This window comes from Caenorhabditis elegans, chromosome II (assembly GCF_000002985.6).
Source record: "Caenorhabditis elegans chromosome II".
Taxonomy (NCBI): domain Eukaryota; kingdom Metazoa; phylum Nematoda; class Chromadorea; order Rhabditida; family Rhabditidae; genus Caenorhabditis; species Caenorhabditis elegans.
In genome coordinates, this window is record NC_003280.10 from 814,218 (window position 1) to 827,640 (window position 13,423).

The 13,423-nt window shown below is 36.2% G+C and overlaps 6 protein-coding genes across 8 annotated transcripts; 2 read left to right on the top strand and 4 right to left on the bottom strand.

Moving 5' to 3' along the window:
• Positions 1-299: 299 nt before the first annotated feature.
• Positions 300-620, bottom strand: msrp-3 (Anther-specific protein BCP1-like; the record flags this gene model as incomplete). The annotated part of the gene is made up of 1 exon (NM_061418.5): positions 300-620. One exon carries the CDS (start codon positions 618-620, stop codon positions 300-302), a length of 321 nt encoding a protein of 106 aa, NP_493819.1.
• A 3,628-nt stretch (positions 621-4,248) lies between these two features.
• Positions 4,249-6,402, bottom strand: gtnt-29 (Glycosyltransferase family 92 protein; the record flags this gene model as incomplete). Of its 3 annotated transcripts, NM_061419.2 has the most annotated exons (7): positions 4,323-4,605; positions 4,692-5,089; positions 5,249-5,499; positions 5,561-5,745; positions 5,800-5,885; positions 5,938-6,219; positions 6,273-6,402. In NM_061419.2, the coding sequence occupies 7 exons, from the start codon at positions 6,300-6,302 to the stop codon at positions 4,440-4,442; spliced, it is 1,398 nt and encodes a 465-aa protein (NP_493820.1). The 3 variants fall into 3 exon arrangements, with proteins under 3 accessions (NP_001305222.1, NP_493820.1, NP_001305223.1); NM_001318293.4 differs by lacking the exon at positions 6,273-6,402 and having other exon boundaries at positions 4,249-4,605; NM_001318294.3 differs by lacking the exons at positions 5,249-5,499; positions 5,561-5,745; positions 5,800-5,885; positions 5,938-6,219; positions 6,273-6,402 and having other exon boundaries at positions 4,440-4,605; positions 4,692-5,020.
• A 788-nt stretch (positions 6,403-7,190) lies between these two features.
• F46F5.8 (Transposase) lies at positions 7,191-7,397 on the bottom strand (the record flags this gene model as incomplete). Its single annotated transcript, NM_061420.1, has 1 exon — positions 7,191-7,397. One exon carries the CDS (start codon positions 7,395-7,397, stop codon positions 7,191-7,193), a length of 207 nt encoding a protein of 68 aa, NP_493821.1.
• Positions 7,398-8,298: 901 nt separating this feature from the next.
• msrp-4 (MS Related Protein) lies at positions 8,299-8,613 on the bottom strand (the record flags this gene model as incomplete). The annotated part of the gene is made up of 1 exon (NM_061421.3): positions 8,299-8,613. The coding sequence occupies one exon, from the start codon at positions 8,611-8,613 to the stop codon at positions 8,299-8,301; it is 315 nt and encodes a 104-aa protein (NP_493822.1).
• A 998-nt stretch (positions 8,614-9,611) lies between these two features.
• On the top strand, positions 9,612-11,028 carry F46F5.10 (Nucleotid_trans domain-containing protein; the record flags this gene model as incomplete). The annotated part of the gene is made up of 8 exons (NM_061422.1): positions 9,612-9,689; positions 9,733-9,946; positions 9,992-10,110; positions 10,157-10,336; positions 10,377-10,502; positions 10,545-10,605; positions 10,650-10,773; positions 10,821-11,028. The coding sequence occupies 8 exons, from the start codon at positions 9,612-9,614 to the stop codon at positions 11,026-11,028; spliced, it is 1,110 nt and encodes a 369-aa protein (NP_493823.1).
• Positions 11,029-11,603: 575 nt separating this feature from the next.
• On the top strand, positions 11,604-13,391 carry F28A10.1 (Methyltransferase FkbM domain-containing protein). Its single transcript, NM_061423.3, has 7 exons — positions 11,604-11,722; positions 12,139-12,411; positions 12,464-12,535; positions 12,641-12,791; positions 12,837-12,907; positions 12,952-13,068; positions 13,119-13,391. The coding sequence occupies exons 1-7, from the start codon at positions 11,645-11,647 to the stop codon at positions 13,281-13,283; spliced, it is 927 nt and encodes a 308-aa protein (NP_493824.2). The 5' UTR covers positions 11,604-11,644; the 3' UTR covers positions 13,284-13,391.
• The last annotated feature ends 32 nt before the right edge of the window (positions 13,392-13,423 follow it).

A 13,423-nucleotide genomic window follows, 5' to 3' on the forward strand; every position in this document is an offset into this window, starting at 1 on the left:
TCCTATTTTTCTCGATGTACCATGTTTCTGTGTCGGCAAAAAAAATCTGAAACGGTGTTTAGTGTACCAGTTGAAAAGTTTGCCAAGCCCTTCTCAGTTCTTCCTCTTAACATTAAGATTTGAATCATGGCAAGAAATTAACATTTTTCTGAGCTATTCAATGATCATTCGTGCTTGGGTTCAGTACCATAAGCAGCAAAATTGAATATATACACAAACAAAAACAAAACAAATAAAAAATTATTCTTTTTTTTTCATGGGCCACAAATAATTCATGGAGGTTCATCTTTATTGGATCTTCAGAGAGCATGAGCCAACACAATGGCAAAAGCAGCCAAGGTTGAGTAGATCGGAGTGAATGATGCTACAGTTGCTTCAGCTGCTTCAGCTTCAGCGGCTTTTTCAGGAGCTGGAGTTCCAGCCGGTGGTGGATCAGTTGCTGATTCTTTTGCAGTTGATGTGCTAGCAGCGCCGACGTTAGGGGCGACCGTATTAGCATTATCTGGAGCTGGAGATTCAGCAGTGTCTTCAGATGCATCAGTGTCGTCAGTTGATCCTTGTACCACAAAGACGGCGAGAAGACCAAGGAGGACAAAGATGGCAGCCGTTTGACGTCTCATTGTTCCAAGATGCTGATATGATGAAGACTGATTACTTTCTCTTTTCTATCACTATTTATACCAAAATGTGCTCTTATCTTTGCCCCAGATCGGATCACGTGTCTATTTAACCGGAATTTTTTTTAATTTGTTTTTAATTGTTTTCTTCATAAGATTAATTTACCGTATATTCTCTATTAGTGCTGCATGCAGCACTAATAGAGACTACTCCAAAAATCTGGAAAAGTACCCAGAAGTACCAGCCGCGTCGAGCTACGGTGACGGGCCTAGCACTACCACGTGAGTCTGCGGAATGTTGGACGCGTTGCAAAATCAGTTTTTCAGGCTTACTCTGATGATTTTCTTTGGAATGATGGTTCTGGCAGCTACTGCGGCTTGGGGAGTGGTGGTGTTCCAATATTTCCAGAGGAGACGTGATTCAAACTGAGAACCGATAATAAACTTTAGGAAAATTGGTTCTAATAGTCAATGTGTACAAGTATTACAATAAATTAGTTTCACCTCTCGCATTCCACACTGGGGTTTTGAAAATATAAATTTTACTTTCAAAATTTGGCTCAAATTTTGCCGATATGAGTTGCAGTCTCACAACTGTTGGTTCAAAGCATGCAAGGAACTCGAAGAAACTTCTTTACCCGAAGTCTAAATGACCAAAATGTTCGTTCCGGTTTTTATGTTAAATTTAGAATTAATAGAATGATTTAAAGTGGAATCTCAAATCACAGCTCGATCCGATCATTTTTCGCGGAGATAGGGTATTTAATTTTTGCACATGGAAATCCAGTTTTCTTCTGTTCCTGGACAAGTTTTCAACTATCCTTTTGATTTTATGTTTTAATTTTGATAATTTTCATTGAAGCAAGGTAGAAAAACTAAATTTGGTCGGTCTTGACAACTTTCAGCACATTTGTGGAAGTTTTGAGCTTCCAGGCCTTCCCAGAAGGTGATATGTTTCAATTTTTGTTATTTTTTAAAATAATAACCGCCGTATTATTCCACTTTTTACGCCAATTTCAAATATTATTTTATTTTTTTCAAATTTCTACTATGAGCAAAGTTATGACGGATTGAAGTCTTAGTGCATAACTCCTCACAGGCCGCCTCTCCTCACAAGAGGCTGCATGCGTGCGGGTGGCTGGAAAATGTTTTCTTCCCCAAAAAAACATAGAAAGACACTTTAACTCTAAGAATATTCAGTTCACTTTGAACATCTATTTCAGGCATTGCAGGCCGAAGGCCTGCTGTGCAATTACAACTGTTTCAAGCCCAGATTGTCTGGATTAAGTGCCGCAGGCACTCTTACTCTTAGAAGACGCAGTCAACCTTAAATCATTATACCAAGCCAGGCCGGAGGCCTGATATGCGATTACTCTTAGATAAGTTTGATTTAGCAAGCTTTTATTATTTTCAGTTTTCTAAAACAATCCCCATTCCCGAAAAGCTGGGGGCCCACAGGCGTTCACGATTTTCCAAAAAAGTGAAATGTTTATTTTTTGGATATTTTTAAAATTTGAAAACACCATACGATTTTGGTTTAAATACTAAATTGAAATAGAAATTTCGCTCTCTTACGATCTACGCCCTACCCACTGCTAAGCCTGGCAAGTCGCAGATTTGCTATCAACATTATTGGAAACTGTGGGCTGGCTTTGATCCTATTTCAAGCAGATCTGTTATTCACTCAACCCTAATAACCAGGTTTTGAGGGCCGCAGGCACGAATACTCTTGAAAACTGTGGGCTGGCTTTAATCCTATTCTAAGCAGAGCAGGCTGTAGGCCTGCGACGCGGTTGTTATTTACTCAAACCTAACAACCAGGTTCGAGGGCCGCAGGCCCGAATACTCTTGGAAACTATGGGCTGGCTTTGATCCTATTCCAAGCTGATCTGTTATTTGCTCAAGCCTAATAACCAGGTTTGAGGGCCGCAGGCCCGAATACTCTTGGAAACTGTGGGCTGGCTTTAAACGTATTCCAAGCAGAGCTGTTATTCACTCAAGCCTAATAACCAGGTTTGAGGGCCGCAGGCCCGAATACTCTTGAAAACAGTGGGCTGGCTTTGATCCTATTCCAAGCAGAGCAGGCCGTATTCATGAGTTTTCCTTTTCCTTCACCGTTTTTTGTAGTTCACAGTGATGATTGAAGGCACGCATATGTTATTGATAAAACATTCAAATTATTCTTGAACAAAAACTCAGCCTAAAATGATCGTACAGTGTTGGTTCTGGAGCAACGAAACAAAGTTTAAAGAGATTTCACTTTACACAATAAGAGCTTCGAGGCGAAGCCTTGAACCTGAATAGTCAGGTTTTCTAAACATATACCCCACCCCCGAAGGAATTTCAAGGAGATCTCGAATAACCCCATACCAGGTTAAAGGCGAAGCCGAGAACCTTCGCCAGCTACCTTGCTAATAACTTAGAGCGAATTAACCCTATCCCCATTCCCGAACGGCTGGCGGGCCCATAGGCCCGCTAGTCTTACTTTTTTTGATATGAAACTGTTGAAAAATATTTAACAAACATTAAAACTCAAAAAACTTCGAGAGAAAAGCACATGTGCGCTGTGTGATGAGTGTGATGACTTCAAAGTGCCAGAAAGAACACAATAAACTTTATAATTATTACAGAAAGATACTTGGTACACTGAACACTGAAAGGCCTTGGTTACTTTTTTGCTGGCACCGCTGAGAACTTGCTTTATTTTTAAATTTTCCGGTTTTAATAGACAAAGAGCAATACGTTCCCGTCATTCCTGAATGTTCTGTAATCAATTCCGGATTTCATTGTATGTGTTATATGAATCACCGCAATGCTCATTCATGACAAAAATGTTGTCGACAAAAATTTTTGTTTGTTTTTTCTGGACCCTTTTTTTTCCTTTTTTTTGGGGATGAAAAAATTCGCAAAAAATTTTCCCGTGGTGTAGAGTTGAACTCATTTGAACTCATTTCGTAAAAAGTATGCACACCACTAACAGAGATACTTGAAAATTTTTGACACAATGGCACATGACACATGCAGATGTTCCAAACTTTTATTTTATGATGACAACCTTTTTTTCAACTAGTTTTTATATGTCTAATTTTCTACTAATTTTTCAACTAATTTTTGTTCATATTTCTCTGGAATAAGTTTTTCAAGACATTTTCCACCGATTTTCGGCCGTAACTGTTAAATGTATCCTGTTGGGAACAGAGTGCAAAATGTCCTACTAACTTGGAATACTATAAGGCTCCTTCTTATTATGGCTATTCTGGCTGAGCTGCTTAGCTGAGAACCTGCCCCAGCTACTTTGCCAACAACTTAGAGCGAACTAGCCCTATCCCCAATCCCGAAGGGCTGGCGGGCCCACAGGCCCGCTAGTTGTCAAATTACATATCGCGTTGCATATTTCTTTCAAACTTTCAAAAAAATTGTGTCACCTGAAATTTGAACCCACGAGTAACAAGATACATAACACATGAAACAACGATAAATCTGCCATCATCAGAAAATGTTTATGAGCTAGTCACTGTAGCTACAAAAAAATTATCGGTAAACCACATAAGAAGCTAAACTTTAAAAACATATACTAATCGTTGACATTCTGTGTAAAAATTCAATAACTGCAATAAAAATGTTATAGTTTATTCGAATCATTTTTTATTGAAGTGATGATTTGAAATTATTTTTTTCGCAATCAGAGAAATACAAAAGAACACCAGTAAAACTTCATATTTGAACACGGACAGTGATGAAAAATCAAACATGTGATGAGATCAATTATGAACAACTAAAAATTTTTTTTATCTAGCACAATAAATTATCTATATGTATTCATCAATAATAGTAATTGTCATACACGTATTTAGCTCTCCGTTTCACATTTTCCGTCAGTTTTCCAAGAAATTCACTTGGATAGTCAGTGTTTCGTAGAGCACCAAATTGCAGAGTTGTATTCAGCCATATTCGTCCCCAATCTCCGAGAGAAAGATCACGGTAATGTCTGAAAAACAATTAAAATTTTAAGAAATTAATAAACATCTTATACAAAAGAAAGGAAAGGGAAAAATAGTTAAAATTGTACTCTACCTGACAAGACCCTCCTCTGGATCAACACGCATTTGTACATATTCCGAAACATTTGTCGCAGGGAAAAACTGTGTCACGTAATGAACAAACATGATAAACACTTTCGATGTGTCTACAATACATTTTGCAGTATGTCCCGGTGAACCAATTCCACTCGAATTATGCCATCGACGAGTTGGCATCCATTTGTCTAACTGACCATCACCTTCATATTTTGGAGGCGTCAGTTCAGTTTTCATTATCCATTGCTGTCTGAATTGAATACTTGCAATACTCTCATTTTTGATGTCTCGGACGTAATCCAAAATTGTTCCCGTATAGTTTGTCATGTAGATTCGTTCGTCTAGGTCAGCGAAGATGGTCCATTTTGTCTCTCCGCGGGACCATATTAAGCAATCCTGAAAGAACATTTGAAAATATTAACAAGGCGAAATAGTTGGAATATTTTTTTCCGTGAGACTGAATTTTTACCAAGAAATGGTCCAATTTGACGAGTCTAATATATGGCGTTACTTCAAAAATTGTATGCTTTCTATAATTTCAGAAAGAATACTCACCGCAATACTAACCATTTGCCAATGATCATCAGTTCGCATATCTCTTTCGATAAGATAGTGTACTTCAACTTCTCCCGTTCTCACATAATCATTAATCACTGCCATATCATATTCGGAAGCATGATGAATATGAAGGTAAAAGTGTTGGACACCTTGTAACTTATAATGCTCTATCAGTTCGATAAACATCAACCATTTTGGTTCATCGCCGTAAATTGATGCAATACACATGGAGAGTTCGTATTTTGGTTCTAAAGTTTTCAAAGTTTTTGCTTTTTTTTCAGATCTCAACAACTTGTTGATAAAACTTACTTTTTAGCATTCTATCAATAATTGGTAATGGAACAAAGTCTCCATCCCTTTCGACGCTTAAACCGATTTTCCTGGTGCCCTCTCTCTTTTTACAGCTGGCAATATACTCTGGATACGTGAGACTTTCGAATGGGATTCCAATTTCGACATTGTTATCATCAAGATAACGACAGTAGACGCGGTGTCTAAAATCTTCCGAATGAAAATAAATTTATAAACTTCACAAATTGAAATCTCACCCCATACGATTCCAAGAAGTCGTAGTTACAGTGATTTCGTGTTCAAATTCATAAGCAAACAGAGTACTGATGTTGCTGGCTCTTTTCTGAAATAATTCAAAAATTTGAGACTGTTTAAAATATAAATTGAAAACTTACCGATCTGCCTTTTGTTTGTTTAAACAACTGAGATCGATACCAATCAAACCGATCGAATCCATCAATAAAATATGTTTGGTTTGACAAATCCATTGTTGATAGCACATTTAGCAAATCTTCTGATTTTTCAATGGTTGAATTCAGTTTTCCGCTTGCAGGTGGCGGCTCCGAGTAGCAAGGAGAAATTCGGGAACTTGGAAACAATTCTGGCTTGTTGAGAAATATGTCAAAAACTAATAGCAGTAGAATGGTTATCAGTATGAATTGGTATGTCCTCTGCATCTGAAATATTTTTAATTTAATTATGCGGTACTTTGAGCAAGTATGAAAATTACATCCTTCCTACGACGAAAATATTGGTGCATGCCGAAGTTATTGTATTTGATCAAAATAAAATAAGTTCACTATTAAACAAATATTTTCGCTGCAGAAAATTTTTCAAAAGTTTTCAAAGCGATAAACGAAAAAGAAACCGTGTAAAACTTCAACAAGAAAACAAAATTTCAAAAACAAATATTGAATTCAAAATAAATTATATACAGAATACACAACAAATCAAATGCCACATGGCCCACACTGCCCAGAACGGGGTTCACGTGACGTGGTTTCATTACCTACAAAGTTCACGTTATCTGACTAAAATTTGAAAATCCAATAGATTTTATACATTTCACGTCAATTGTTTTAAACATAAATTTCATATGTTACTCTTTTGCCAGTTTCAGGCCCCAGAAAATTTGAAAATTGAACAACCTTCTACATGACCTCAGCGTGTGCTTATTATCCGATCTCCGAAGAGCGTGGAAGAATTGATTTTTTTTTAATCGCGATTTTTAGAGGGCTTTTCAGAGAAACGAGCATGGAACACAAAAACTCCCTTCTCGAAAATAAACCCGAAAAAGTATGGAGATAACAGATTTTTTTGAAATAATGTGATTTTTTCAGACAGATGCAATAAGACTTGTCCGAAAACATTCTATTCGTAAAATTTAATGCGGAATTAAACGAGCTCCTATGGGTTTCTTTTTTACTTATGAGTAGACTCTTTTCGTTGAATAATAGCTTTTCGTTAAATGAAAGAATTTTTTATCTGGAAAAAACAAATAAGTTAGAAGAAAAAGGTGTGGTCAAAACTAAGTGTATCGGTCTTTAATACAGGGTGGGGAATAAATATAGCACCGCATTCAGGACGGTGTAAAAACTTCAAATCGAAAGATTTTTTCTGGAAATCTACCAGAATGTTTATTAAGCAATCACAAAAACATATCATTAGCAGTTTTCAAATATCCCTCCTTTTGATTTAATAACGGCCGAAGTCCCTTCGGGTGTGAGTCGACGACGGCACGGGGGTAGTTGGCGTCTAGATTGTCCCATGCAGCTGTCAACGCGATCTTCAGGACTTCCAATTTTTGATAATTTTTTGTGCAAATCCCTACACAGCGAAATCCATCGGAATCCATCTTGGCTGGAAGCAGGCTGTTGATCTTTTGTGATGAAACATGTGAAATTCGTCCCAAACCACTGTTTTCCCGATTTCAATTTCCCGAATCATTTTCCCAATTTCACTAAATATATCAAATAGCTAAAATTCCATGGCTTCCTTATTTTAGTTTCTGGCGGGCCATCAAAAGCTTTTTTGCGATTTTTCTCTTCGGAATAAACTTGTCTAACTACATATTCAATAAGCTTATATCAGTCAAAAAGACTGTAAACATAAAACTTCGAGCCAGTCAAAAAAGTTATGATCTTCGATAACTAATCAGGTGCTAAAGTTACGTCAATTTTGACCAGAGGTGTCCTTTTACCGAGACGTCGTTCGTTTTCAAACATTACACATTCTCGATGAAAGTGGTTGTAAATGCCAATGTATGGGTAAATAGGTTGTAAATATCAACACTCTTCTAATTAATAGTTTTACGACTACACATCGTCTCCGATTTTTCTCGATGTACCATGTTTCTGTGTCGGCGAAAAAAATCTGAAACGATGTTTAGTGTAGCAGTTAGTTGTATCAGTTCAAAAGTTTGTCAAGCCCGTCTCAATTTTTCCTCTTAACATCAAGATTTGAATCATTAAAGAAGTTGTGATCTTGGATAACTTCCATTAAATTGCCGACTGTTTAAAATCGCATCTATATAAAATGACACACTTCAAACAGTGTGATGAAACACCTCTTAAATCTTCACTGCTGGCAAGAAATTACCACTTTTCTGAACTGTTCAATGATCAGTCGTGCTTGGGTTCAGTACCATAAGCAGCAAAATTGAATATATACACAAACAAAAACAAAACAAATAAAAAATTATTCATTTTTTTTCATGGGCCACAAATAATTCATGGAGGTTCATCTTTATTGGATCTTCAGAGAGCATGAGCCAACACAATGGCAAAAGCAGCCAAGGTTGAGTAGATCGGAGTGAATGATGCTACAGTTGCTTCAGCTGCTTCAGCTTCAGCGGCTTTTTCAGGAGCTGGAGTTCCAGCCGGTGGTGGATCAGTTGCTGATTCTTTTGCAGTTGATGGAGTAGCAGTTGTGCCAGCAGCGCCGACGTTAGGGGCGACCGTACCAGCATCATCTGCAGCTGGAGATGCAGTAGTGGTTTCAGTTGATCCTTGGAGCACAAATACGGCGAGAAGACCAATGAGGGCATAGATGGCAGCAGTTTGACGTCTCATTGTTCCAAGATGTTGATTTGATGAAGACTGATTATTTACTCTTTTCTATCTCTATTTATATCAAAATTTGCCCTTATCTTTGCCCCAGATCTGATTACGTCACGTTCTTTTACTTTTATCAACATAAATGTTCTGGTTTTATACAAGTTAGAGCAGCAGAAAAAATTACAAGCCAATTGGTTTATTTTGTAAAATAGATCTCAGCATGAAATATTCAGCATGAAATGTCATTAGAGCCAACACGCATGCGATTTCATCCAGATTCAGATTCCAGCCGTGAAATAAAATCCATTATCTGTTATTAAAATAATATTTTGTGAACTTTTCTCTTCAAGAAGGCAGAGATTTAAAGATGCATTGTGATGGGAAATTACATGTAATCGAGTACAGTTGCAACACTGCCACCTTCGTGGTTGAGCGTTTATTAAGCAGAACACTATATTACATTCTCTATATATTTATTTATTCCTAGGTCTTGCCAAATAGGGTACAGAAGAAGCTTAGGCCATGCTTTAGCACCGGATAACCTTGTTTTTCAAGCCATTTGTCCAGCCAACTTCAACGTCAAATACTAATGCTCCTTTAACCTGCATAAAGCCTTGGTTCCTGAATCTATATACTAACTTCTGATGCTTTTTCAGCTCAAGATGAGCTCTCCTGTGAAGTTAATGAACCTTAGCTACATTTTTTCAACACTCTGGAGTGTTTTACTTGTGTTAGTCCGGAATAAAATAATAACAAATAGAACATTTGATGAAAATTTTTGATTATTAATCTCAGTTCAAAGTCATTTTTTTGTTAAATCTGTATTAGCCATACATCAAATTCTGGTATTTATCAAAACTCTACACTCACGTCGAAAAAGAAACTTGATTATTTAAAGCATAAATTAACAAAAAAAAGTGACCTGACGAATATAATATTCGCTTGACGTGTTTGAACAAAATTTGAGTCAAAATTGAGTTCAGTTCTCAAAGCATCTGACCGCTTTGTTCGTGATGAGATTTTCCTGGACTCGTGTGATTTTGGCAGTGAACTTTTTGGTTTTTGTATGGATGCTCTACAAAAGCATAGAAGTAAAATATGAATTGAATTTATTTCTTCAAGAAATAGTTACAGTATCCTGTTCCTGCTCATTATTCAAAATCGAATGTTTTGCGGGAAAATGCATACTTCAATAAAAAATCAAGAACAATTCGAATAGAATCGTCATGTGAATGTGTTTCGAATCAGACAAACAAGTCGTATGACTTTTGTTATAGAAATCCTAGAAATGAGTCATTGGTTGGAAAACGTTTCAATTGTGATTGGTTGAGCACTTTAGAGGATATGAGTAAGAAAATCAATGAAATTATATTCGAGTTTTTTTGAATTACAGAATTAGTTGATGCTCCAGATCAAGAAATGGTTGATATGTCGAATCCATCACGTAATGAATCAGATGTTATATTTGTATCTGCCATTTCATCAAACCACATTGGAAATTTTAACCAAATGGTATGTATTATTGAACCACTTTTAATTAAAAAGATTAAACTTTCAGAACAAGCTGCTAATCCAACACTTCCCACATCAAAAAGTCTTATTGTATTCTCTGGATCTATCAGATAATGAACTTGAAACATTGGATAAGAATGTTATCATTCGAAAGTTCAATTATGCAAAATATCCAAATTATGTGCGGAATTTGAAGGAATATCGATTTAAAGCATTGATTTTGGCGGTACTTTAACATAATATTCTTGTTTTAAGACTTCATTCAGGAAGTGATAAGTGAATATTCAAATGTTTGGTGGCTCGATGCTCATAATAGATGGCTCCAACCAAAACCATTGAGTTATATGTATGAAGAAATGGCTCAATGTTATAATAATGATGATTGTAAAAAGGTTTAGAGGTCCCCTTTTTTAAGGCTAACATATGTTTTCCAGAACTCTTCAATATTCATGTTTCTCAACTCAACTCATAGTAACTATGCTGTATTGAATTATGGTATATTTTTATTCACATCTGCTAGAAGTTAATTTTATATTTAGGGCTTCTTGATTACTTTCCAACATATGATCTGAATGAACTGAAAACCAATGAAGCGGGACTTCAATTGTCTGCAATGTTCGTTTATTTGGCAAGAACTCCATTTACGTTAGAAGTTCTCAAATGGTTATTTATTCCATTTATAACTATTTAAATTTTTTTAATATTTTCAGGCATACTCTATGCGCATTAGAAGATAAGTGTATGAATCCACCAAAGGCTAAACTTGAATGTAAAACTATTCCATCTTGGGACATTTATGCAGAATGTTTCCGGTATGATCAATCATCGATCAATCTTATCATGTTCAACTTTTTCCGTAACCATAATCATTATTTCATGGATGCCGGCAGTTTGACTCGCACTTACGAGCATTATTAATTGTTTTTATCACACCAACCTTTTAAGATGAATAAATTTACTTAAACATTACAAAATTCAAGTTTACGCGTTCGACTTCCTTTTAAGTCTGTCATCATTAACAATGGGACTTGTAACTTACTGGGAAACTCCGCTAATTTTCAAAAGCAAAGTTTTCAGATTCATAGAAAAAATTGGCAGAATTTTTTATATGTTTTCCAAGTCTGCACACACTCTATGCACATTCTGCGACGATTCTGCACACACAAACAACTTGTAATAAGAATGCAAAAGTAGTGAATGGTGAAAGAATTACTGTACTTTTAATGAAATGTTCATTTAAAATATCGCGATCATGTCGGAATCGGATACCGTATTATTGCGTATTTGGGTCGTTTTAAAATTTGTGCGTTCAAAAAAATGTGTTTTCAATGACTCACATTTGACGCTAAATAATTGGAAGAAAAAATGCACAAGTAGTACTAACGTGTTAACATTTACGAGCTAATATTTGCAAAACACACATCATCTAAAGCCACGTATATCAAAACACACGTAAATCAAAAAACACCCAAAGCCTTCTCATTCACTGTGTTGAAAACCGACACTTTCGTCAAAAAGTGTTTGGCTTTTTGAGATGAATATGCTTTTCAAGTATCTTCTTCTAACTGCAGGCTGTTTTGCTATTTTCGTCTTACTGTATAAGACCGAGCCGGTGAGTTCAAGAGTCAAAATTAAATTTGAAAGAAACGATTGTATTGGTTTCTGTTCACATAGTGTGTGGATCATCGGCTGTCGGCGTCGGTTGATTTTTTTCTATCAGCCGCATAATCCTGGTGTATAAGCGCCGGCACAATTCGTGATACCGCGAGCATTTCACCGCGAATATTTCTGTGTATTGAGCCGGCGGTGGAGCATTGGCTGCTTGGTCGACGGTCTTTTCTTGCGGATAATATTATGCCATGCGCCGACCTGTGGAACGCTTGGCAACCCTTTTTAGAACTGTGAAAATTGTAATATTACTTAGACTTCTAAAAATGATCATATTGATCATGCCTTACGCGCATGAGTCTCACACGGGCAACGCGTTACAGTAAATTGTCATCATCTACCTAAAACACTAATTTTCAGGTAGATGATAATGTTACCAAAAGCAGCAGAACTCTAATCCAGCCGAAGTCCTCTAAAATCCAGCTGAAATCTTTCAAACCAACGTTTTTCGAAGAATGGAATTCGTGCGTTGCTCAAAAGTTTTTGGCCATTCCTATGACCGCAGAAGATTTTTGGGGGAGCTTTGAGAAGAAATCTCGAGCGTGTGATCATGATACAAATGTTACTCAACATCTACGAGCTATTCCACTGCAGAATTCCGATGAGGTTAAATATGCAATTTTGCCAGTTCGTGTGAGTTGTTGAATTTTCAATTTTTATTTTTACGAATAATTTTTTTTTTTAGAAAACTCCGAATGATGTGTTTGTAACACTTGGGATTGGACAAGACATTAACGCTGAGGTGAAATTTCAAAAGGTTGGTTCATGCACATCAAATGTGATCGCATCGCATTGTATAAATTATTGACGCAAATTTACATTTGTTGAAAGCTTCTTACAGTACTGAAAGTAATTAATTCAGGAAATGCAAAATATTGGACTCAATGTGTCTTTCTATGGAGCTGACCCAATTGTCGAAGGAAATTCAGTGTTATATTCAACCATTGGGAAATATTTTCCATTTGCTGTTGGAGAGAAAGCTGGGTTTTCAACGGCCAGTGTACTTTTGGATGGTTGTGAAAACTTTAAAAAATCATTATTTATTAACGAATTTGCAGAAAGATACATAAACATGCCAGTAGTTCATGTGGATATATATTACTTTTTGAAAGATATTCTTGATAAAAACGTAAGAGCCATGTTTTCCTATGTATCGCAAAGTTTCTTTTTTAGGTAATTGATTATTTCTGGATGGATTCTGAATACGCCGAATATGGGACTTTTGATATTTTCTATGAAAATGGAAAATTGGAACAGTTGGGAATTACTTTCTGCCAAATGAGTTTGGAGGTGAGTTGATTTACTAAACTCCATATTGCTCAAAAACTCCAATTTTGCAGGTTCACAGCCCGAGTAAAGAACAAAAGGAACAATTTATGATATTCATTAAACGAGTGGTTGAAGAAAAATGGTTTGGGTTCTTCTTCACTGAACAGGTTTCACACATAAGAATGTGGATTTTCAATTTTGGAAGCGAGTATTGTGTTCACAAATTCTTGAACTGATTTGTTTTATTTTTCGGTGTGACATTTTAAGGGAATTTTTTAAGAATCAATTCCACAAAAGCCCATGTTAATTTTATTTATTTGTTTTTATCGAATAAAATTCACATTTTCTAACAAACTAACAATTGTCTGAAAAGTCA